This window comes from Tyto alba, unplaced genomic scaffold, assembly GCF_018691265.1.
Source record: "Tyto alba isolate M040663 unplaced genomic scaffold, T.alba_DEE_v4.0 Super-Scaffold_16, whole genome shotgun sequence".
Lineage (NCBI taxonomy): Eukaryota > Metazoa > Chordata > Aves > Strigiformes > Tytonidae > Tyto > Tyto alba.
Window position 1 is genome coordinate 25878133 of NW_024881278.1, and position 26476 is coordinate 25904608.

A 26476-nucleotide genomic window follows, 5' to 3' on the forward strand; every position below is an offset into this window, starting at 1 on the left:
TGAAATTAATAAAATTGCTCTTTTCCTCTCACCCTCCAACACCGCTGTATTGAAGGATATTACTTGACGATTTAAAAACATCTACTGAATGACAGTTCCTTAAATTGCGTAAAGTTCAACCATGATAAACAAATACTCAAATGGACAAAGATTAGCACATGGAACAGCTTGTGCTCACCTATTAATAAATATCATACTAAATTTAGGTTGACAGCCACAACTAAATTAGCAGATAAAGTAAGTATTGTACTTGATACTTCATGGCTTAAAAATCATAACTACCAGGATCTATTTCTGTTCTGTCACTATGTAACTCTTGCAAAACTTTATAAACCAATTTCCCCGTTTTAAAACATGGAGATTAATAAATCTTACCAGTGATGTTACAGGGCTTAAGTCACTATTTCTAAACTTTTAGATCCTGACTGCAAAGTTCTCCATCAGTGCAGTAGAAAGGAAGCCTATTAATCTAATTCCTTTAACTACCACCACCATCTTCATGAACAATAAGAAAACATTTCAAGTTGCAGAAACATTTCCAGTATCAGACAGCTATCAGTGACAGCATAAAATTCTTTTAATAGAAAAAAATGGAAGAGTAATTCATCTGATGAGCCAAATTTCAGCCTGATGCTTTTATAGGAGTAATAAATCCCTGAAAACAGGATTCATAATATTGATGCAGAAATATTGAGACAAACTCAAAACTATTAATGGTGCAAAAGACACCACTTCAAATGCTTTTACCTGTCTGAACCAGTTTTTCTGCTTTGACACACCCACAATTCTTGTATATATTTATCCCTCTGAAACACAGAACAAGTATATAACACAAAGAAGCCTTTATATATAATGCCATATAATTACCCTTTGTATTTCAGATGGTTTGAAAATCTATGTTTATGGATACAGTTCTCTGATCATGTTCCTGTTGACTCCAATGAGGGCAGAATACACCTCACGTAATAAAAAACTCAGTCATCTCTTGACTGGCCCGAACTCCACCAACTGGGCCATTAGACCAGCCTTTCTATAAAGGAATCTGAAATATCTGTTTTTAAAAAAATTGCATGCAACTGGTTTCATAACAGGAGTCATAATACTTCTTGCCTTGATCACTTTCCAGGATCATAAACATTTTTCTAACACAAACACAGGGAAATGAATCTACTAGCTAGTCCTTTCCCACAACATGAAGTATCACGAATATTTCTTTGCAAAACAGAGAAGAAAACCCACCAACCATGATATCCACACTTGCTCTTCACTCCTGACAAAACATCGGTTTAAAGCTAGAAATCAACTACTTTTTATGACAGTTGAGTATATCAGGGATTCCTTGTTTTCAACGTGATTCTCATTACTGAATAATCAGTTACTCTAAGTGTACTATTATTTTCAGTATTTGTGTAAGAAAAACTGAGAAGGAAGATTCAGTGAAACCGTATCATCATTTGAAAAAGTTATATGGCAATATACATTCCTCACAGTGTACTTCTCTATAAATATATTGCTTTGTAGGTGTTATTTTACTGATTGAAATCTACATTTTTAAGTTTCATATTTGCAACACATCTAACTTTCTACAAAACACACGGTAAGAAAAATACAGCAGAAATAAGTAAACTCTACTCTCATTCCCCCCAGTCCTTTACAGAAAATAAATAAATAAATAAATAAATAAATAGATAAATAAATAAATAAATAATAACAATAATAATAATAATAATAATAATAATAATAATAATAATAATAATAATAATAATAATAATAATAATAGTAAAACAGACAAGCTCTGTTAGGAATTCTTTTACTGCTTGGAAATTACAAGCATGCATGAGGCACAAGCACACTTATTGAAAAGTTGTCTACCTGCCTTTTCAGCACATAAATGCTTCCAAACCATTAGAATAGTGGTACAACCAATAATTTGTTATAGAAAGAAATTTAAGACTGCAATAAAGAAAGAAAACATTATATCAGTGTGAAATTGTATGTCACTAAGAAGTTTTACATTTTTTTTCCCCCCATTTTGTGTATGAAAACCCAAGAGATTATGTGATTTCTCCTTTTAGCATCACATTGAATCTCTTTAGGAACCTCTGCGGAAATCAAAACAGAATACAAAATTTGTCCTTCTCAATCCTTCATGTTGAGATGTAGTTTCATCACCACGAGACACAGAAAGAGATGACACTGACACTCTGTAACAGAGGCTTTGAAGATATTGGTATACTTTGGGTTTTTATTACAGAATTTCAGAAACGTTCAGTCTATACGGTTAATGACATGTGTTGCATACTTATGCATAATATACCAATCTGTGCATCATCCATGGAAACAAAAGGGAGCATACTTTTTCCTTATGCTCAACAGTTTTGGTCACTAAATATGAGCCTGAGATTAAGAATTTTGTTAATACTGCTAAACTTAAAATGGAAATATACTCTTAAAAATTGAAGAGCGTATAAATGGCTATTCATTTTTGTACTACTTTCACGATTTCACTATCTTAAATAAAATGTATCGTTTTCCCACCACAAATAATATCAATACCCAGAATTTCTCATCATTTTCAAAAGAAAAACAGAACACTGTGAAGAGCAATAAATAAAAATGTTGGTAACAATTTGTTTGTACACTGCCAGGATGGAACTGCACTGAAAAACTCCTCCCTTCATATGCAAATTCCTGAAAACACACAACTCCAGGTTCATTTACTACTTCATTTTACAAGTTAGCTTCTAAACACCTGCAATTGGTGACAGTCTCTAGGTATGGAGAGGAATAAATAAAAAAAATCAGGCCTTGTACCCAGAGCAAGATTTACACAAATGGATAAAAAATAAGTGTCTAAAAATTAACTTTTCATGTTTCTGCTGTTAGACAAATTTTAATTTTAAATACATTATTCATCTACAGCTAAAACATTTATCAGCAACAGCATGTAGTTCAGACTACTACTTCTCCTGCCAACAAAATCTTTTTTCAGACACGGTATTCCTTCATGTACTATTTGGAGGGAAATACTTCTCTGTAATAAAAATTCCTTCTGAATTTTTTTTCATTCCCTTCCAACGTATACCAAACAAGAAAGCATAACCCACATCCTTTTATGGTTAAAAAGATCCTGACCAAAGTTCTTAATGTTCTTGGACAAGCGATGCCCACATTACCACAACATTTTCTTGACCTAACACAGTTTGAAGATGAGGATGATGCCTTACATGCTCCAGGCTGAACAGATTTGTTAGGAAGACATGTCCTGACAGATATGCTTAAGAGAATAAGGTCATTGATAAATCAAGAAAGGAGTCCATTAAAATAATGGAATTAATGTATTTGCAGATGGTTACTTATCAGGACACTGTCATGGTATTTTTGTAAATTTTTGAATATTCCTTTCTCAATCAGCACCCATAAATGTTTTGCTGTATATTTGTCCAGCTTTCAGCATGTTAGAAGCTGGTTTGCAATTAATGGCTGCATAAAAAAGTAAATAGTCCTGAACTAATAGCTTACTTAACAATAAAGCGAGCATCTTCAAATACTTTGTTCTCCATGTAATAGTCTTGCAAGGATCTGAATGCACTCATAGACAGGAGAAACAAGTAAATATCTGGAGACAATACGGTGAAAGTTTCAAACTAGTGTTTTCAAGAGTTCACATGCAGTAAGCTTCCAAAATATAAATCTCAATAAGAATATTTTTCATTGTATTTTTCAAAGAATCCAAAATTAAGCAAAGACGAACAGATAAGACTTGTTTCCATTCTTTCTCTGCGATTCAAAAAGCACACTCTAATATGTTCTGTTTAGCTGTAATATCTTAATTGATAGTACCTTCCAAAATTGCCTTAATATGGTAATGCACAGATTATTCATCTTCCTCTACAAATTCAGACTGGCTTTTTTCTGTGTGACCCTGAAATAGATTTTGCATATTAAATGAGCTGTTAAACTGTCTTCATATTGAAAACTTACTATTGATTCTTTTAGCTCACATAATGGGAGAGATTTACTTCACAGTAACAGTGATGAACAACTCAGTGGAGGAAAGAGAAAACCAACTGCACCTTGACCTACCACAAATGTTCTTGCACTGATCACTTAATTAAAAATTTATTTTTAAACTATATAATCCCTTAGTTTGGCATCCCAAATTGATTTAAACAACACTGATAGAGAGTTAGGTTGCAGGAAGGAGTTTACCAACAAATTCAACCAAATGTCTCAGTGCTAACCGAGTGTAAATATTTTACTTGAGCATTAATCCCACTCGAGCAAAATCATTCTAAAACTTTTTTGATGATGAAAAACTTTTCAATGTCAGCAAATTTTTCATTCTAATGTGCACACATTGTAGTGTTCTTTCCCCATTTTAATTTGGTTTCAGATTCAGCGCATCTGTAAGAGCACCTTCAGATGCCTCCCCTGCTCTCTTCCCCTCTTTCCCTGACCTGTTTTTAGTCTCAAAGATAATTAAGTTCATAGAAGCTATATGAAGATCAGCAGTCAGTTAGAGGAGATAGACAACTGATTACCCCATCAAATATTCAAATACCGAGACAGGTAAAATCAGTTTGCTATGAGTGGTGGCAACTGGGGGGCCAAACAGTGAAAACACTTCCCATCTTCTCACTTGAGAAATTGCTACATGGGACGAATGGAAGAATCATAATGGCACAGTGTAGAGATTCAAGGAGACAAGGGATTAAACCTATATGAAATGCAGCTTCACTATTTCTACTGCTCACAAATCTGGTGGTTTTACTTAAAGTCTTAAAACCTACATCTCTGTGTGCCAGAAAACTGCACACATATCACCTTCCTCCACAAGAACAGTCATACTAAACACACGTTCACCTTTTGTCTTGCTGAACTGCATGGCAAAAATAATGATTTTTTAATATATATATATCTATATATATCCTATTTATACAGATCACTATTACAAATTTCCAAGTTTCCTGGGATTGCATCCCTCCAAACCTAAGAGACTGCAATTTTTTAAAATCTTATATGTATCTTCTCTTCTTATTAGGCTTCCAATGATTGTCAGTTCTTTTCTATTAAATTACCTTTTTAGTGCTATTCCTTTTTTTTTTTATCTAATATTGAATCATTATATTAACATACTGCTTATTCATACACAGTTACTTACCTCTGGGTAACAGTGGTAAAGTTTCGATATCACTGGCATAAAGCTTTCTACACCATTTTTCCAAGGGGTAAATCTATCCAGTTATATTCACAAAATTTACAAATAAAAAAGACAAGGAAAAATAATTCTGCATACTGCAGTGCTGCCTTATATGAGTCAGAGATAATATATGCCTCCAAGTTGCTTTAACAGGTATAGTCTCCTAAATCTGATACTATCGTTGCCTGAAGGCCTGTAAACTGGGCTGCATTTTGATCACACATCTTTTCAAGAAGGAACTAGCAACATGTGGTAAACAAAAATAAGTAATAAAAAAAAGAGAGAATATTTTAATTATTAAGTAGCTGCCATACAGTAAAACTGATGCTGCAAGAACACAATCGTAAAATGCCAGTCTTGTTTATAACAAATTCAGTTGCACAGATTCTTGTGAAACATTTGTTATTGCAACCAGAAGAATCCCTCTCGTAATTCTGTTCCAACATTTCTTTTGTTTTAGGAGAGCTAATAAAACACCCAGTCCCAAAGTGTCATATCATTAGCACCACAGTCCTTTATTTTTACTAAACAAGTTGCATAAATCCTGGTCACTAGTCTTTATTCCAAATATACTGCCTGCTCTAGATAAGTTTTTTTATTACCCGGTATCCACCTACTGATTTCCACATCTTAAAATAAAGTCTCAACAACGGCTTCTGATTTTAAATTTAAAAAAGTAAAATTAAAACTCGCCAAATCAGCTTGAGTTTCCATGTTAAAATTAATATTTAATGCAAGATAAACAGCTATTCTGTTCAGTAGTTGTGCAGTCAAGGTTAATTACACAGAACAAAGCCTAGAAATTACTGCCGTTTTAATAGCATTTTACATACACTGTCGAATGATAAGCATAAAAACAAAATGGATACACAAAGAACTACATTCTATCTAGAAAGCTGTGTTCTATTTGTAAGCAAAGATGAAAGACAGTGTAAAGAAAATAAAATTAAAATTTTAGATTAGAAATTTCCCACCCAGAGAGGACGATGAGACAGTCAAGTAGTCAGATTTCATGTACTCTACTCCTTGCTGTCATTTGTTTTTATTTTTTTAATCAGCGAAGAAGTTACAGTGCTTTTCTTTCACACAGAACACAGCTGGGCTCTGTGAACCTTAGAAGGAAGGTGCCATAGAAGTTCTAAGCATCATCAGAGATACACTCCATTTCATCAAGCTCTGTAACATATTAACAAGAGCCTGATCCTGAGAAATATTAAGTACTTGTAATTAACTTATTGCTACTGAAGTCAGTGGCATTCAGGAAGTATCTCATTCCTTTGAGAAATGGAAACCAAAGGCTTTTTATTGATTGGACCAATAGCTGGAAATCTGAGCCCTTGGTTTTTTAATGGTAGGGGGAGTTTTGTTGTTGAGCAGAACACAATTTTCCAATGGAAAAGGTGACTTATATGAGTCAATATAACACCTTGTAAGTTACTGTCCAAATGCCAAGAGGTGTCCACAATAACCAAAATCAACAGGTACTTAAGACACTCAAGAAGAGTAGAGAATTTTAAGAAGGGACAACATAAAAATCTGCATCAGTGCAAAAATGGCCTGTGAGAAAAATCTCCAACTTTGAAGTCATACAATTCTCCCTGCTGACTGAAGTAGCTCGTTTTCCCTCCAAGAAAACGTGTCAAAATGCACTGGACCTGACTGATTGCTCATTGTTATTGTGATGAATTGCAAAGGTTATAAAAGGGGGGAGACAAGCTCTCTACTCATGGCTCAGGATTCCACTGTAAGTTTGTATACATCTAGTTAGTCCATGCTTAAAGTTCTGTCTAAAAAATAAGGATTTTTTTCATATATCACAACTACTGTGAACAATATATTAAATACGAACTTGTGAGATGCTCAGTTACTATTTTCATCTAGCCTATGGAGATAAAAAGAGAGAATACCTGTATCTATGTCAAAATGGTAACCTGAGTATAATTTGACCTATGTTTCAAGAGCTAATCTAATCACTTAACAATAATAAGATGAAAATTAAATAAGATTCATTACTTATGAAAAGTCACGAGTCTAGGTGAAATGAGATAGAATTAATGATTTTATCTAGGACACACACTATAAATGCTAAACAATGAAAATAATAATTTGAAATGACTGTGTTTATTCTTTGTTAACCAACACATTGTCCTCGGGGTTCTTGCAAATGAGTAGCTGATTATTTACATACCATCAGTCAGTCATCAGCTTTAGTAAAGAAACCAGTCACATTTGTCTAACATTTTTCTAGATGAGAAAAGATGTTACAGTAAAACACAAAATATCTGATATCTCCAAATATTTAAACGTTTAGTTATAACACAAAAGGTATGTATTTCAGCAGTTTATTACTAAAGCTAATCCCAATAAGCAAATAATTAAAATGACAAAGAATGGCAAGAGCTGGAGCAGCATTATTAGTTTAAATCTGTTTCACTATTTTCCTTCAGCAGAAGTACTTCCTATTTATATTATGTGGGTATACTTAAATACTGTATGTGCACTCCAGACAGTTCATTATGTAATTAAAAACCAGTATTTAATTCGCAGACATCTTTTTGCCCAAATTTTGATGTACTGGTAACCTGTTAAGATGTAAGGACTGCACCTAATTGCATCCAATGAAGCCAAATTAAAGCTCCTCCCCACTGCCCCATCTCTCCCATGGATGTGCTGTTTGCAATGATTACAGGTCCCAGCACATAAAAGACATACAAGTTCTAGCATGAACACTTAAATCATTAAAACAGAAATACAGAGTCAACAGGTCTAAGTTTTATTTATTTTCCTTTCACTGTCTCACTGAGATACTGCTGGACAAGGCAGTCCTTCCTTTAGCCTTCTCCACCTAATGTCTCCTTCTAAAACAGAAAATACTGAAATACATCTTATGTAAACAAGGACCTACTTTCCTAAACACAAGTTACTACAGAAATGCAAAGATTGATAGAAACATGGCACATTATTCATTAGCAATTAGTGAAGAAAATGCTGTGCATTCTTTTGGTAACATGGAAGCAAAATGGCAGAACATTCTAGATATTTTTGGGCTTTTTAACTTTATGTTTCATGATATTATGATCAATGACATTGTCAGTATCAATTAGACAAAAATAAATGTGATAGATCATCCAACCTCGGAATGTTTACTGCTGAGACTAACTGATTCAACAGTAAAGCTTTAATTTTATTTTTTTTCTTTTTTTATTTCTTTTTGATTTAAACCTTTAAACCTATGAACCCAAATATAAGTAAGCAGTGTAATACACTCTGCTACACATTTATTTTTTCAGATACATATTTAAAAAAAACCCAACGCCCTCCTACCTTTTTAGACTGGCAGCCATCTAAGGATTTTGTGTATTCAACAGAAAAAAGTTACCAGTGCAAATCACAGAATGTAAAACAAAACTAAAAATCATATGAAATCATCAGAGAGATGTACATTTGTGTTAGTACTATTATTTCTTAAGAAGATAGACATAATCTAGTAATCTCAAAGTCAGAACATAAAAACCCCAAAACACTAAACCAACCCAATCACTGTAAGAGTAAATAACTGGCACTTCTGTATGCAAAATTGACTTTAAAACCTCAAAATATGAGCTGCTGTAGGTCTTAAGCCCTGACCTGAAGCATAAGACAAAACCTAATAGCAGTAAGAGACTATGGGCTCAGCACTGAAATATCCTTCTTAACATCCTATCATCATGCATTATGTACTTCTATATCTTCGAATGCAGATATGCTTGTTAATGAATTATAAAGATTATTGTTATGCTCATACTCTATGCTCAACAAATTCTCAAATTTTTCTCCATTCTCTTGAAAGGAAATAAACAGCAATGGTGAAATAAAGAAAAAGTTTTGGAAAAAAAAACCCAAAACAACAAAACAAAACAAAACCCAGGATCCCCTTCCCAGTTTAAGACCACTGTATACTGCTTGTTTTACATATTATGGGTGGACCATGACAGATAAAACAAGCACCATCATTATGTAATAACCTGCAATTATTTTTATGGCTATTGAATTCCATTCTTCCTATGCAACACATAGAATGCAAATGTAAAGCAATAGTACAAATTACAAGCCCTAACAAGGCAGTAAATCTGAAGCAAGTCATGCAACATAATGTGTCTATAAACTTTCCCACCAGATGCAAAAAAGGCTTTTAAATTTCAGAAGCTGTTCTTTTTAACCTGTTTTTCTTCGATTTTTTTTTTAGAAAACTAACGAAGAAAGACCCTGCTTCTACTCATCTCAGAATAGCAAATTAGTAGCTCTATTAAATTAAAGAAAAATTCACAGAAATTGAGACGAGCATCATAAGATTTAATTTATCGGTAGATGTGGTGGTGCTTTCCTTTACTACTGCATTATAAAAATAAAATGTTTAAATATAAGATAACTGTCATCAGAAATATATTTGATTGGAGATTATGATTCATATTAAGATCATAACCTATAAAAATCATCAGCTGTGCAGAATGAGCTGTTCCAGTTGACAGATCTTATTAACAAAATATTCCAATAAATTAAAGAAAAAGCTGATTAAAAAAATTGCTTTGGGCTTTCAGCATATGGAACTTAAGGTGCTCCTGACACTAACATGTTTTACGTGTTTTTAGTGACTAGTTACCACAAACAAATCATGTTGTTGCGGAAAAGTTGTACTAATAAAATTTAGTGAGAATGAAGGGAACTGATCAGTTTACAAAATTCAAATACAGCATCTTCTGATTATAAAGTATACTTTCATAGGGTTTTACTGCCCTTGGTTTGTGGGCAGAAGATACTGGAATAAAATCATGAAAGGATGACTAATTAAATTGTAGTATCTATAAGTATTTCTGGAGCTTCACTATATTATAGCAGTAACAATTTACTCTTAACTCTCTGATGCCAGAATCAGTAGATTTTGTGGCGAAGCAAGAGGGCTGACTTATTCTGCAAAACTCTTCAAGGTTAAAGCAGTAAGACTAGCAAAGAAGCACAATGCTTCTATATAGTGGAGTAAGATATTATACTTCTAAATACAGTGACAACTGAAATATCCTACTAAATAATAATAAAAAAAAAATACCCAAAACAAATCCCCCAAACTTTTACAGCTGGCAGATCTTACATTTTTTAATCTATTATGAAAAACTAGACATTTAAAAGTACTTTATCACCAAACAAGTCACTATTTTTCTGACTCTACGACTTCCTAAACTGCCAGAAACAACTCATGACATGAACATCTCTTTTGTTTTCTTTATTTTTGGCTTCACTCATGCAAGCTCCGCTGCTTGGAGTTTGTACATTTCTGGCAACAGGCTGCTACGCTAACACTGGGCAGAACACTGCGAAAAAGGAAAGCTTCCTAGATGGTACATCATTTAGCACTTTTTGATAAAAAAAGAGGACAGCAAAAGTAAACTGCAGGTTTCTGGGCACAGGCTAAAATGAAAGATTCTTAGAGACAAGTATCAATGACATTTCTTCTTGATAAATGTCTTCCACACACACAGGTTACATTTATTTTCATGGTCTCTAAATCATACCATTTACTGGCTTCAGCTACTACAAACTATTCCGTTTCGAATGTTGCCAGTAATAACTTGCACAGATCCACTTCTAATCTAAAAATCTCAATGGCTCATTATAATTACATGTTATAAAGTTTGCCTTTAAACTATTAACAGAAGAAACCTAGACAATCTTTGACGATTTGATATTCTGTTTAAGTAATTTCATGCTGGTACAATACGCAATGTAGTGAATATCATACTAACATCTACTTTTAAAATTTAAACTATTTGCTCCGAATGCTTACATACATCTCAAGATAAGAAATACATTATGGAATACAATTCAGGAAGTTAACTTTATGCCTCTCCCACAAACTCATAAGTAGTATAAGATTAATAGCAATCTATTTATTAGTTTAAAAGATGTCCATGGAAAGCATGGTCAAAGTATTGTGAATTATGAGAACTGCATATGATTTCAGGATTACCTACAAGTCTTATAAACTGCTGGTTTTCCTATTTGTAAAAGAGGTAAAATGACAGCTGGCACCATAGACATGACAAGCTTCTTATGATGTACAGGTCCATCACCCTACCCAATACAGAAGACATACATTATGGGAAGACAGTCAGATAGTATATACTGAATAATGCTCTATGCCATTTGGAGAGGTAGCTGCCTAGCATAGTGTAAAGAAGTCTAATGTGAAAAGATCAAGACTCTAATTCCTTTTTGCCACTGATTCTGTAACCTTAGGACACTACACATCAGGTTTTAGTTAGCCAGCTACCAACAAAATCAAATGAAGTTTCAAAGCAAAGAAAATATTACACTTTTTCAGAATATTTAGCTCAAATTTTTGAGTTAAACAGCAGGGGTACTATGTTTTGTACACGCTTATTTTAGTTTTTATTTTTGCAGCAATTTAACACAAACCTTAAATGCTGCCAAGTAAATCAAACTGCTAAATCACAACAGTAAAGAAACTGGCCTGGAAAAAAATCTCATTTGACCCTGCATATTATACTTAACTTCTGCTTGTTCTCCACTACAGTTGATTACTCAAACATACACAAGTATTGCAGTCTTTTCACAGTACTTGGAATTTGGTCTACGTTGTAAACAAACGTTGCACTGAAGTCTTTTAACAGACTTCCAAATGATGAAATCACAGTAAGGAAAAACACAACTACATTCTTATCTTTCAATTTGAACTTGAGGATAAACTTTTTCCATTGACAGTCTTACACACAACTGTTTGGCCCCTGGCAATGTGTCTAGACAATGTCTGTTATTTGTTTCAGTTCTGAAAGATACGCACTAAATACAGTGGTCATCACAAAAAAAATCTCTTCAGAAAAAACGGGTTTAAGTATTTTTTTTAAATCTTCTACAAAAATAAATTAGGTCTGCTTTGCATAGTTTCCTTTATACTTGAATAGTAAGAAATTATTGGAAGGCTGCTGGTCACAGTGTCATAGCTAAATTGGTCCAGATATTAGCTATTCACCAGGACACAAACAGCAGGTACATAAGAATAGGAAATGAATACTTTAAAAATTACATACAAGACAGTGGTGGTAATCAGGGCACATCTTACTTAGCCAAAACCTCAAAAAGACATAGACATAAAAGAAAAATATCTAAATGTCTTGTTTTCAACAGCATCAGTGGCAACATACTCTAAGTTCACTCATACTGTGCAATCATACTACAGTCATATAATCCAGTACAATTTGTAAATTACTGGGCTGGAGATATTTAATGAGTTATCATTACGATAACACATGTCCCTGTTGCTGACCAAGACTACAAAGAGTGAACCAAAATTTGGATGAAGTATTTTACATGCTAAGTCTATTACCTTCATTATTACTGTTGCATACATAGTATCTGCAGAGGCACAAATGGGAACTAGAGACTGACCCTCACAACCAATATGTAGAGTGAATAATTTATAAAATGCTGTGGCAAAAATTAAAAATGTTGCAACTGACAGAAAACAATTTAAGCCAAAATTAATGTGCTGATTAAAAATAAAATTGCAAGAAAGGGAAAGTATAACAGTACACAGATATAGATGTAAAGATTTTCCTGAATGAAAGCCACGTTCTTGTCAAATAAGAGAACCTTAATGAAAGACTTATGAATAACAAACCTTGCAGTAGTTTGAGCCACCATCTTTATTCTGCAGTTCTTTCAACACTTAAAATTTTAATTTGTCAAAATGATTTGCATAAGAAAACAATGCAAAACTGGTCCACACTTCAATTCAAACTGTTTGTATTACAGTATAACTTTGTAAAGGAAAAAACAATGCAGTTGTGTCTTTTCCCGAATATAATTTTTCACTATAAACCAACATTTCTTTTTGAACAGTTCTTTGGAACTGCTTGGAAAATAGAAGAATGATACTTTTTCTTTCAAACATGAAGGAATATGCCAAGTAAACTTATGAAAAAAGATTTATCTGCTGCAGCCATTACAAGAGTTGTGTTTCCAAATAATAACTGAAGAACTTTTATTAGAATTTCAGAATTCAAAGGAAGAGAGTGTACTCTGCACTGTTCTTTTAATCACTCTCGCTGCTCTTCATACACTAAACTACCTTCCTTAAAACGCACATACAACTGAACTGAATTTTAAATTCAGTGCAGTGAATACCTTTAAAATAAACTGGTAAATCCATCTTTCTGGCTTATAACAACCCAACTTATGCTGCATCTTCAAATTTTTATTCTTTATAGGGAAAGGAGAATACTCTCACCACCATCAGTACAAAGTTGCCAGAGTAAAATCTTATGATTCTGGAGTATATTCTCAAGAACTCCAAAGATTCTGTAACTCTACAGACTGCCTCAAACCTGAATATTGACTTACTATACAAAGTTTTACAGTCATACTTGTAGGGTGATTTCCTACTGACATCAGTAAAAAATTCAGGAGAGCATTACATATCACTGGTGTACTAGGAGTGATTGATGAGGCAAAAATAATGGTTTTCAATATTTCACCAGATTTTAACGCAAGTAGCATTAATTAAACTTCAAAAAAGAAGACGGTAGAGAAAGTATAACACAGGTGAACTTTGCAAATCATTACAGTGAAGCTACTGCACTCTGTAAGACTGGCTATAGACCAGAACAAAATTCAAACACATTAAATTCTGCATTTGAACATTAAGCTGTTAATTGTTAACAGCCTTCAATTACTGACTGTTCTTCCACCTTTCACGATAATATATCAACAATTATTTCCACCATGTCAATAGATGCTCTATTATGCACCATGATCCAGCAGGTAGCATTGAAGACAACATACCTGGCAGACACAATGGAAAATAAACTCCTATTTTATTGTAACAAATCAAAAATCTATGTCAAAAATCTCATCCAAAAAAAAATGAAATAGGGAAGACATGGACAGCTTAAAAGAAAATTGAATTTTTTAAAATAGCTTTATGAATTTGGAGTAATCAGACCATAATCATTTCAACCATCAACGCAGTAGTTCCAATTCTACCTGCCTTTATATTGTTGTCATATGAGATGACATTCATATAGCTGACAATGTCAGAATATAAGGAGCTAAAGGCAGTGGGGGTAAAAGATTCATGGCTGCTACAGAGTACTCTGTCACAGTCCATGCTGGAGCCTAAGTCAAATCATTCTTCTGCCATCAACAAATACTACTGGAATAAAAGAATATTTCTTCTCCTGTGGCTACTCATCCAGACTACATATCGCCTTTCTACCACAGACAGTTAACCCATCATTTTGCATAGTAGAAGTTTGCCTAAGAAAGGTAAGGATTTCATCAGTACGTTGCCCATCAAGAAGGATCTGCTGTTGTAAAAACCCAGGTTATTACATAAATTAATTTTAAAATACCAAAGCTATGACATTAAGTTTTTAGAAATGTCAAAATAAAGGTAGACTGGGAAACTTTTAATCTACTACCTTCTGTGTGTGCCTCTTCACATCACACAATCAATATATGCATGCAAAATACATGTTTTCCTTCAGACTAATGAATCTTTCAGTACTCAGGGTGAACAACACTCCGGGAAGCAGTTGTGGAACACTGATGATTTATCTGCAGTTTAACAACTTTGTTTGGAGAAGGTGGAAGATGTTTAGTAAGCACTTCAGGGAATTACAGTAAGAAGGAGGTATGCTGTCATGCATTAAAACATTATTCTTTAGAAACAAAAGTAGAATCTGTCTCTATCACAGAGTTCCTACATGATGACAGTTACTTACCTAAGTTATATACCACCTTCCAACCAACAAGCCATGCGGTTTCCCCAGAGGCATAACACACATCTGTGACTGAACCTATTGAACATACTGGGTATGCACTTGCCCTGAAATTCTTTACCAATTTAAAGTTTTTCCTGAAAAATACGGCACTTGGAGTTCTGACAGGAGCAGATAACATTGTTCATGTTAAGACATTCTCAGTCTCCTTTCTGACACAAAGTCTTTCAGAAGCAAATCACAGTTATCCTGTAGTCAAGGTGAACTGTTGATGCAACCTCTCCTCAACGCTATCCTTCATGAAAAGGCCTTGGCCAACCCTCTAAATCTGACTGGAAATGTTCCCATCAAGTGAGAAGAGAAGGCCCTAATGAAAGGCAGCAGCTGGGAGAAGGGCTGTTACTGTAAACACAGGAACAACCTGAAAATATCTGGATGCTTTTGAGAAAGTTAGGAGCAGCTCATTAAACGGCAAACAGTCTACAGAAAGAAAGAGATCATAGCATACCAATCTCTGACTATGACCAAAGTTTCTGTGAGATTATAGTTGCGCCTGCCTTTATTTTCACGGTTCCTAACTCAGGACAACTGATCTGGAAAAACACTGAAGGTTCACATTTGCAATTGTGATCTAACAATAGCTGAAGACAATTCTAACAATAAGATGAAGAGAAGGTAGTGGGATCTGCACTCACATTTTCATTTCAACATATTAGTTGCTACCATTAAGTAGCTGTTCATCTTTACAGATATTTAAAAGTAAAAAGCTGAATAAGGAGGCAGACATGCAGTTTAAAGGAAAGATGGGTGTTGGTAACATCAGCTGACTCAAACCTTGTCTGCAGTAGAAGTTCTGGCATTTCATTCTAACAGTAACGATCGACAGAGAGAACCCGGATCTTTCACTGCATTCTCTGAATATAGTAACACTGACCTTATGAAGGGCTTCCACAGCAACTGCTTCAAAGAGTCACTGTCCTCCTGCTATGAAAACCACTCATTTCAAATTATTCCGTGTTAGTAGTTTGTCACAAGATTTTTATTGTTATTGTTTGTTTTTTTGTTTGTTTTTTTTTGTTTTTTTTCTCTTAGCAAAGAAAGAAATACTTTTATCCAATTCACATCAATACTCTATAGTCCTAGTCCTACTTTCTAAAGTACATGGTCAAATTACTGTTCATTGTAAACAATGAAGCGAAGAAATAATCATAACCTTCAGTTTGTGTCATTAGTATTTATTTTCACTTCCTGTTAAGAAATGGTATATTTAGTTGGTATATTTGCTTTTCTGCTTCTACTATCAAGACTACTGGTACAATTGGACTGTTCATTAAAAAACCCAGAACTTGCATAGCATGAAATTCCATAGACTCATATAAAAGAGTTTATCTGGAAATATTTGATTTTATTCCCCAAGATAATACCTTGGATATGGTCAAGAGTTTGCTACTTATCATATTGTCTAAAAACCGAGAACATCTGCATTGCATGCCATCTTCTAAAACAACCCAAATCCTGCAAGGTCCTTTAAAGTGATAGGTATATATTTACGACCTGGTAAAACAGCATGCAAAACAACAGTATATCTAACATCACCTTTCCAAAACTTAATCCAGCCAGGTTTAGAAATGACAGACTTTCAAACTCTTGGAAAGGAGAAGGGCAGGAAAGTCAAAATAGTTACTACGAACATTTCAATAATTCACACAAATAATGTCAACTTAGACATTCATTTTACCTTGAGAAGGTATGTAGGAATATTGCTGAAATCTACAGGCAACTTCAAGAGGAAGCGAGCTGAGAATTCTCCAGTCTGTAGAAAAAAGGTAACACTAATGAGACCTGGTATCTAAAACAGAACTACAAATTGAATGTGCTGAAGATGCAATATTAACCAGAAAAATATGCAAGAGCTCATACCAAACACAAGGGTTGAGATTTAAAACATTTCTCAATGGAATTACTGAAGAGGAAAAAAATAATTTACAGATTTCACAGATGCTATATGAGAAGACACCTTAAAAAACATAAAACATCATTGCCAGTAAGTCAATAGCAAAAAGTAGTGAGAATACAACAGTGTGCATGACAAAAATCAGACTATACTTTGTTAGGCCCTAAATATAGATGTATCTTGGCTGTACTCATTTCCGGAGAAAGGTCCAGCAAGACTTCAAATAGTCTAAAAGTAAAGCTAAAAACCTGACACATTTATAAGAGCACACAGATAAAATAGGGGCACCTTCATAAACACTGCAGGCATACATAAGAAAATTGGCATCAAGTAAGGTGAGAATGTATCAAAAACGTCCTCTGAATAAACATAAAGGAAAGAACCGAAGTAGAAGGTTTTATGTAAGTTGTTTTCAGAATTATGTGACTCTTTACACCTAGACAACTGTTTACTGAAAATTTGCCAAGCATTCCCCTACACATTGCTCTTTTTTATGCATAAAGTGTATGCAAAGGAAATGGAAAGGATTTCCTTTCTGTTTCATACACTTCCTCAAAACCAGACTTTGTCCACCTGGTTATGAAGCAATGAAGTTGGCTCTTTTTGAAAAACAAATGCTTGCTTGATTTCCTCCTTATTAATTTTCTGTCATCCCTATTTTTTAATTCAATAAAGTAGCCATACAGCAGGTATATTTGTAATGTTGATTTAGCAGTACAAAAAGTGTTACACATTAATCAGTTGAGTACAAAAAAATCAGGACATCTTGAGACAAGGTAGCAGAACTTATTTCAGTTTTAACACCGCCCCAGTTTTGCATACATACACTACTTAGTTATGTGATAACATACAATTTTTAAAAAAACAGTACTTCATTTTAACAGGCAAGGGGACAAATCAAAGCTGTGTGAATATGCAGCATTTGTTCTCCCACAGTAATACATATGTACTATTTCACTATTCCCTGAACAGTTATCTATACCTTCTTTTAATTTTACTGTTTTAAATGTTTTGCATAGCCAGAAGGAAAATACTTTTAAACAAGGAATGTAGGATATACAAATTTTAACAAAGTGAACATCCACCTATGGTAAACGTGTTTATTGCAGTTCTCATTAGAACAGTGAACGTAAATACAACAATAGATTTAAACAGGATCATCTTTATTGTGTATATAAGCTATACCCTGTGCCAAGTAAAAGCCCGTAATAAGTCTGAAAAAATGGAAGCATGCTTTCTGTAAAATGCAGCAGTGACCTATGGAAGAGATGTAGAGGATCTTGACAGCACACAGGTTGCCTGGGATCATGTCCAGATAGCTTCTGAATATCTCCACAGACAGAGAACCCACCATCTCTCTGGGCAACCTGTGCCAGCGTTCAGTCACCCTCAGTACTCAAGGGCTTATAACCCACGCAGATATACGAGGGATGCCTTTTGGGCTACCACTTTACTATGTTTAGTAGATGTTTTCACGAGAACTCCACATAACTATGGGGACAGCTTGTCAAAAGGTACGACAACTTTTAAAGAGAAACACACTCACAGTGTTATGACACCTGTAGTGATACTGAAAATCTGTCATATGCCTCTGCAAAATAGTCAGTACGTTTGCTTCCCCTCTCAATTAGTTGTGCTAATCCATAATTTGCTTTGAGCTCAGCATAAGAGAAAACATGAAGCTTATCACTGGCCATATACCACTGGACCACAAGTCTCCATAGTGATGGACCACACTGATTGCTATTCATACTGATTCAGAAGGGAACTGGCTGAGAAAAGGATTGATGGAAGTGAGCTTGCAAATGCACAATCCTCTGTGAGAAGGTACCGAAGATTTAAGTCAATGGAAACTGGCTTTCCAAAATAAATGGTAAGCTGCTAAGCAGGGTAGCTGAGGAATATAGATGACTCTTTGCTACGTATGTTTTTCCGTGGTACTGACATGAAATTGAGAAGGAAAAAATTCTACAGAACTAAATTCCTCCAATTAATTTTATGCCTACAGTAAGCAAAGATTTAATCCCAAGAAACTAAGCACATATAGACAAAGATGCTGTATGAGGCAGATGTACACTAAGCAATGCTAATATTAGTGCCAATGTGTTTCTTGATCTGTGTATCAGGCATGTACTAGAGATAACTCATTCTACCTTCCAGTCACTAAACAAGAAAAACCAAGATCTTGAATGCAACCAAAATCTTTCCAACTGTACCTTGCCAGTTGTACCTTTCGCCAAAAGGGTTTGTGTGATGTTAGGTTGTAATTCACCCTGCTGCCAGGTAGCTCAGAATTGCCCTTAAAATTTACCCCTGGTAGTCACACAACAGAGGCAAAGCAATTGCACACTGAAATACTACGCAACAAAAAGTGAGCATATATTACATTAAATCCAGGCTCTGAAACCTTTCCTGATGACACTACTTGTGAGGATACATGCCAACTTTCTGTATTACTGTATTACCTACGTATGCAGAAAAATCACTGACTTCTTGGGCATGTGTTCCATGAAGACTGCTTTGATGACAGTCAGGGCACTCGCTTTTTATTCAGAGTGAAATGGGTATTATAGATAGTGTTTCTTGTCTGGACTTAATTTCCAAAAAGATGCCATACAACATTTGCCATAAAATCCAGAAAATTATTTCTGCTAAAATACCAAGTCTGATGAACTGGGATGGCCACTGAACAGATGAATGGCATCTGATCAAAACATTTAGCTGCTCCAAGATGTGAAAGTAAATAAAGACTTGCAGTCTATATCTTTTATGTCATTCAATCAAGATTATTTTGCAAAGTATTACTTCCAAAGTGTTCTGGACAGGCAGGAAGCAGGCCCTGTCCATGGTGCTCACCCACCAGACCCCACCCAGCTGGTCACAGGCATCAGCTTGCGTCAGATGAATTTCTGGCCACAGCACTGAGAGATTAGGTAGTTAATGGGCATCTATATCACCTGGTACTCTGCCAACATGAAGCTACTAAGCTAGGTAACAGTTTCTCTATTTGTCATAGATTTTGGAGCAAAGGTATAAAAGCAAATTTTGGGACATAGCACTGAATTCAGGCCTCCTCTTCAAAGTTTTTTAACTCATGCACTTAAGATGATTGCTTTCTCAACACTGTGCAAGGTTCCTTCACAGATGATTACTACAGAAGTCTGCTGAGATACTATCAATTCCTAAGAGACAGTAACAACATGAATTGCAATGACTTCTAGGCAGAGGAAGCAACATGCAGTTTACCTCTTGCTTTTCAAATAAACACTCCTATTGTGCTCATCATCAAGACTAACAAGACAGTTGTAAAGGACAGGAAGGAGAACTACACAAGTTAGTTTCATAGTTTTGAGTTTTAGGACACTCAAAAACAAGACCCTGTCATGTAGATACCAGGTTCACAGAACCTCCAAACAGGATTCTCAGGGTCTTCTTGACAGAGAATGTAAACTTTGAAAAAAACCCACATGGTACAGAAACATCAAATAGCTCTGAAATGATTAAAAGGATTTGCCTCAAAATGTATTTAAAATTTAATTTACTGGAACATTTTTAACTAAGAAAGCAATTCAAATGTGAAAAAATGTTCTTTATTCAGCTACCAAATACTGAGGAAAGTTTCAAAAGGCTCGAGTAGATATGGCTTTCCTAGAAAAAAAAAAATGAGGAAAAAACCCCTAGTTTTCTACAATTTGAGTAGAATTTTGGCAGCTGCAACAAATTATGATAAAATTTCAGTACGGTTCAGAAAGCCTTCTACATTTCAATAAACCAGTCTGATATTTACAAATGTGGCAAATTGTTTGTGATGAGAGCTATAGAGAATAACATTTAAGAACAAATTAATTTCAATTAAATATTCTGATCTATAAACATAGAGATCTGAAATTCTGATAAAAATATTCTACTTTGCTTAAAATAAAAAAACCTAGATGACTTCTCTAAGAAAATAAAAACAGATGAATATAAGAATTCTAAGTTGTAAAGTAGACATCCTTGCACCACCTGCAATTGAAGGATGATTAAAGTAACACAAAGCTGAATTCTAGGCCCTGATAACAGGAATGTTGAATTTTATCGATTTTGAGATTGCACCTATTTCAGAAGATACCACTTCTGAAGGCCAGTATATCTTAAGAGTATGCTATTGCTGAAAGCAAGAGGGGAACACATTTAGCATAAACACGATTAGATGTTTCCTGATATATATCTTATCCTAAACTTCCTGTGATAAATATCTTACCGATGGAAAAATCTGCTTTTTGCAAAGCTTACTCTGTGGTAGATATCAGTTTAAAAAAATTTTAAAAAGTGAAATCACACACTAACCAAAATGTCTACAATGTCAATAGCCTCATTTTAGAAGGCTGAGATGGTACACATAGAGTATTTCTACACAGAATTGCACATTTCCCAAGCAAAGGATACATCTTCAGGAAACAGATAAGCCAGTTTATGTCTCACTGTTGTATGAAGACATGGCCCTACAAAGTCACTGCTCTAGCCCATCTCACCTCCTCCCGTCCTTCTGCTAAAAATTAGTTGGAGTCTTTTTTCCCCTCTCAAGTAGAGGTTTATCAAACAACTCAACTCAGCTTAGACAGGTGCCAGAGAGATATAGGCAGCTGCAGTTACCAATTAAATCACCTCAATTGTAATGTGGAACTACACCCGAATACATCCTACCCCTAAGCAGGCTGATTTTCCTGGGCAGGGTGTTAATCCAACACTGTTATTCTGCTTCTCAAATCTGCAGAGCTAACTCAGACTTCCACATAACATTGTACTCTGTCCTGTAAATACTGCAGAGGCTTTTCAACAGTCTTCAAAGTTTTCATCTATAAATCAGATGAACTAACATCAGGTTGAACAACAGTTCCTCACCTGGAAATCTGGTTCAACCAAGGTAGTGGAATGACACCAATATACAAAACAGGGAGTATAGCAAGTGAGCTGGAGTCAAACAGAAGTTTTCTCCATTGGAAATAAAGCGTGGACATCCACAGAAACAACTCCAGTTTTCCAAGGCAAGAGCTGTATTTTTGAAAATTAAAGGATCACTTAAAGGCATTTTAGCAGCAATATTCTTAATAGCTTACCCAGTTGTTTTTTTTGCCAGCATAGATTTCCATGTTTTCTCCATACTGGGGTTCTTCAAGTAAAGTCTGATATTCAAACATGAGGCGAGAGCTCTCACGCAATCGGCTGCACTGAAATTGGTGATACTGCTGTACAAGCTCTTTCACAACAAGCAGGAGGCATTCAGGGTTAGAAGGATTCCAAGAAGCTAAATTCTGTTGGATTAGAAAAGAACAGAGATCAAAACTGTTTACAGCAATAGAAAGACAAGCACTTCCCCTTCTATACTGATAGCAGAGGTACACGTGCACGTGGAAGCTTTGTGACAAAGCTAAACCACAATATTAAATGCAAAGGTTGTATCACGCTTTGGAAGTAAACCAGGTCAAAAGGCAAAAGCAAGCCTTAACATCAAGTAGGAGTCCATACAGGTACCTACCAGAAAACTGAAAACAGGGCTACTACCAGGCATAAATAGGTCCAAATTACCATTCTATTCTTCCCTAAAATTGTAATGTTGCATCTGAAAACTTAAAAAGTTTGAATTCAAAAAATTAGAACTGATATGAAGCATACAGGGCTCAGGTAAGTACCACCCTGTACAGTATCTGACTCAAAAAGCAGTCAGCTAAATGAGTATGCCAAATTAACATCAACTATGGAAACTACTCTGCTCCATTATTCGAATCGTGGATACAGTATTGACAGTGATGGAGCAAGTGGGTTCTCTTCTGTTCCCTCAACCTTGTGCTTTACTTCACCTTGACTGTCTCTCCACTATAGTTACCTTGACTCATCCCCTCAATACAAATGCCATCCATACACAAGTCTCTTCAGTGTGCCTAGCAGAGGTTTTTATTATAAGTTGACTGTATCTTAAGAAACACAGTTAACAGAAATGTAACTGTTTATACAATTAAGACAACTGTCAGTAGCACAGTAGCAATATTACCTCTCAGTTCAACTACTCTAACATTGGGTTAGACCAGTCTTCCATGCACAGTAAGTTTTATTCAGGAAGGTTTTCTGTGTTACAAACCATACCTAACATGATCAATGTTGCACGTCTACATCTGGTTGACCTAAAATGGATTTATGTTAAGGGCAGATGAGGACTTGCCCTGTACTCCATGCTGATAGGACATGAGACAGTTCTGATGTGAAAGTACTTAGGTCCTCATATGCTTTGTATTTAGGTCCTCAACAGGTCTTCTTGATACAAGATCAAGGCATGTTAACATAGTCATATGGCTTCTGGTCAGCTCTGAGTATAAGCAAAATTAAAACTGTGTTTCTGAATCTCACATAGACATATGACAATAAACTAGCTGCAACAGGATTTTAAATTGCACGGAATGTACAGTTAACATTAAGATCCTTAGAGTTGGCAAAGATGTCTGCATTTTACAATTAAGTGAAGATATAATACAGTAGCTTCTAATAAAATTACTTATCAGTATCTGAATTCAAAGTAGTTACAGATGGTATGGTTACTTTCGTCCTGGAAGTTGCAGACATTTCATAAACAATTTATATTCATAATTTACATTCTTCAGCAAAGACAAAAAAAGCCTTAGTCCTTTTTTGCCTCGTCAGTGGAAAAACTGGTTTGGTATGCAGCATTTTCTACGATAAAAGGACAGAAAATATTTCTGTACTTTGAAGTGGCTATCTTAACATTGCCTTGTATTCAAATACATAAAAAAAAAATATGTTTCTTAACCTGGGTTAAGTAAATGAATGAAGCTGGATAAAAACCATGTCACCTAAAATATACAAGCTGTATTTTGTGTAACACTAAGACTAATAAATACAAGAGAACAGGTTGCAGAGAGAGGTTGTCGAGTCTCCACCCTTGGAGATATTCAAAACCCAACTGGACAAGGTCCTGGACAATCTGCTCTCTGACCTGCCCAGGCAGAGGAGCTGGACTAGATGAGCTCTAAAGGCTTTTTCCAAACCTCAGCTATTTTTTGATTCTGTGAAGAGGTTTACAAAAAGCTCAAACTGAAACTGAGGATTTTATCAAGGTGAGACTCCATGGTTCTGACATGAAAAGAAATTAACAAGTTGCTTAGAAATTTTATCTTCTGATACTCTGGAAAGGCAGATAGAAAGCTTAATCAGTTATTCAAGAGGCACCATACCTTCAGCTCTACAATGAAATCTACTTGTAGCCTAATCTCTAACTATGTGGCTATTTCCATTAAAAATGCTTATAATTTTTATTATCTCTGATGACAGTAGTTCATGATATATGCCTTTGGAATAGTTTTATATAGACTTCAGCAATGTGTATGATGGCTTAATACTTCAAGCATTTCTCTTTACACAACTTTGTATTTGTTTCTCTCTAAAGTCATATATATTCAAATGTTATCAAAATTAATTTCTCATTTTCAACATCACCACTTAAAACATACAAGTCTAATTTGTCAGTGAAAGTGACATGAAATATGTATTGCTTCCTTGAAAATCTTGCTTTTTTTGGAGGAAAAAAAAAAATCAGTAATGTTTACTAAGGCAATTTTATATCAAATCTTACCACATGTTGTTTTTCCTAAAGTCCCCAGTCCTGGAGGGGACCAATTTTAAAAGAATTTCAGCTACATTCTACCCATCCCCACCACCCCTTTTCATTTAAGTTAACTGCTACCAGAGAGGCAAAGAAATCTGTGTATGCACTACCTACATACAGAAAAAAAAAGAGACAAAAATAAAAGAAAAACAATTTAGACATACAATCCATTTTGTATCTCATAAACATGGTTTTTAGACCACTGTCATGACTTTCAGCAACATGATTCATGATTTTTGAATGACTGTGGCTGGCACTGCTGCATTAACTGTCTACGCATCACTCATTCCTATGACTAGGATGAAGAACATATATTCCTGTCACATGAAAATGGTTGGGGGAAACAGAATTTTGGAAGGTGGTGCTCATATTCTTCAGAAACATAGTCTTGTTTTTGCTTTGATACAAAAAAAAAAAAAAAACAACCCAAACTTATAATCTTATGAATGCGGATGGAGCACTTAGGGGAACACTTACCGCTAGAGTACAGATTTGAAAATGACCTGAGGTTTGCCTGATTTACAGACTCACCCAAGACTGACAGGCTCAGCTTAAGAAACACAACAGGGCATAACAGCTGACCACGATTTGCTTTGCTTTACATAGATGAATGAACAGTTCAATGAACAGTTACGGGATTAAACCGTACTCCTGTTCTCCTGTTCACTATGATTCTGGAAGAAAGGGCTGCTCAGCATGGCTAAGATGCTATCTTTGAACCTCTGCCTTTAGAAGCTACCACAGTGTCACAGACTTCACATTTGACCATGACTTGAAGTACTCTGTATTTTTTTTCCTGCTAGACAGTGAGAACACCTATGAAATGGGGATCATTGCCATATCTTAAAAGGTAAACTACATTCCAGAGTAATTGGTACATGGGTAAGATACAACGCAGCTCATGTAAGTTCCTCAAATACTACGCACTGACTGAGAGCCTTGTTCTACTTTGTCTGCCATCTACAGCTGGCAAAACTTCATTCCCAACTCAAACCCATTCAAGCTTATCCGATGCTACAAAATACTGGAGAAAAATACACCAGGTAGACAGTGTCTTCTAGGAAACACATTTTGTATCATGCAGTCTGAAACCAGACTGTGTATAACCTTAAATTTTCTGTTCCCAAGCTGCTGCTCAAATAAAGCATTTCCAGAAAGCCAGAGGATATAATATGCCAGTTTGTATTGATATCAGCCAGACAAGTGGGAATAACCTTTCCTCCTAATGACATTGGTATAACACAATAGAAATGTTCTGTCAAAGGAAATGACCAACAATATTTTAATAACTGACCTAAATGCAACTGAACCTTTTGTTTTTTAAATAACATTACACTACAGAACAAAAAAAGAGCAAAAGGAAATCCATTGTCATTTGTTCACCATGGAGCTAGAGTATTGCTCTCTTCAAAGAATTCAAGCACACTGAATCAAAATAGTGTTTATGCTGTACTGCCTTAAAGCTACAGGAATTAAAATGAATGATTTGACTGTAGGATACTTACTAAATACCTTTCATTCAGTAACTAGATTCAAACAAAGTATAAACTGGTTAAAAAACATCACCTGGAGAAAAATTCATGTACCCACCCAATACATATATCAATTATAACAGATTCTCAGTGATGAAAGAGTAAACATACAATGGTTACACAAATTTTCTGTAACACAAGTTCTGATTTAAATAAACATTAATTTTTAACTTTAGAATTATATTATTGTAGTGCTTGTTATTTGGCAATTGGCCATTACATTTCTAGCTATTTTGTTAACTTTGCAGAAGTGCTGTTGTTTTCAGAGGAACTAAATTAAAAAAATTTAACACAAACACTCTGAATACAATGACATATTTACGTATGAAATTTCTTTTTACATGTCTTTAAGCACTG

At 34.8% G+C, this 26476-nt stretch overlaps 1 protein-coding gene across 2 annotated transcripts in view; it reads right to left on the reverse strand.

Moving 5' to 3' along the window:
• Positions 1 to 26476, reverse strand: part of BABAM2 (BRISC and BRCA1 A complex member 2) — a 174149-nt gene that overhangs the window by 100831 nt on the left and 46842 nt on the right. For both annotated transcript variants that reach the window (XM_042789267.1, XM_042789266.1), the window contains exons 5-6: positions 22030 to 22224; positions 16715 to 16789 (exon numbers count right to left, since the gene is read on the reverse strand). In XM_042789267.1, coding sequence (XP_042645201.1) covers positions 16715 to 16789; positions 22030 to 22224 — 270 coding nt within the window. The remainder of the gene's footprint in view (positions 1 to 16714; positions 16790 to 22029; positions 22225 to 26476) is intronic.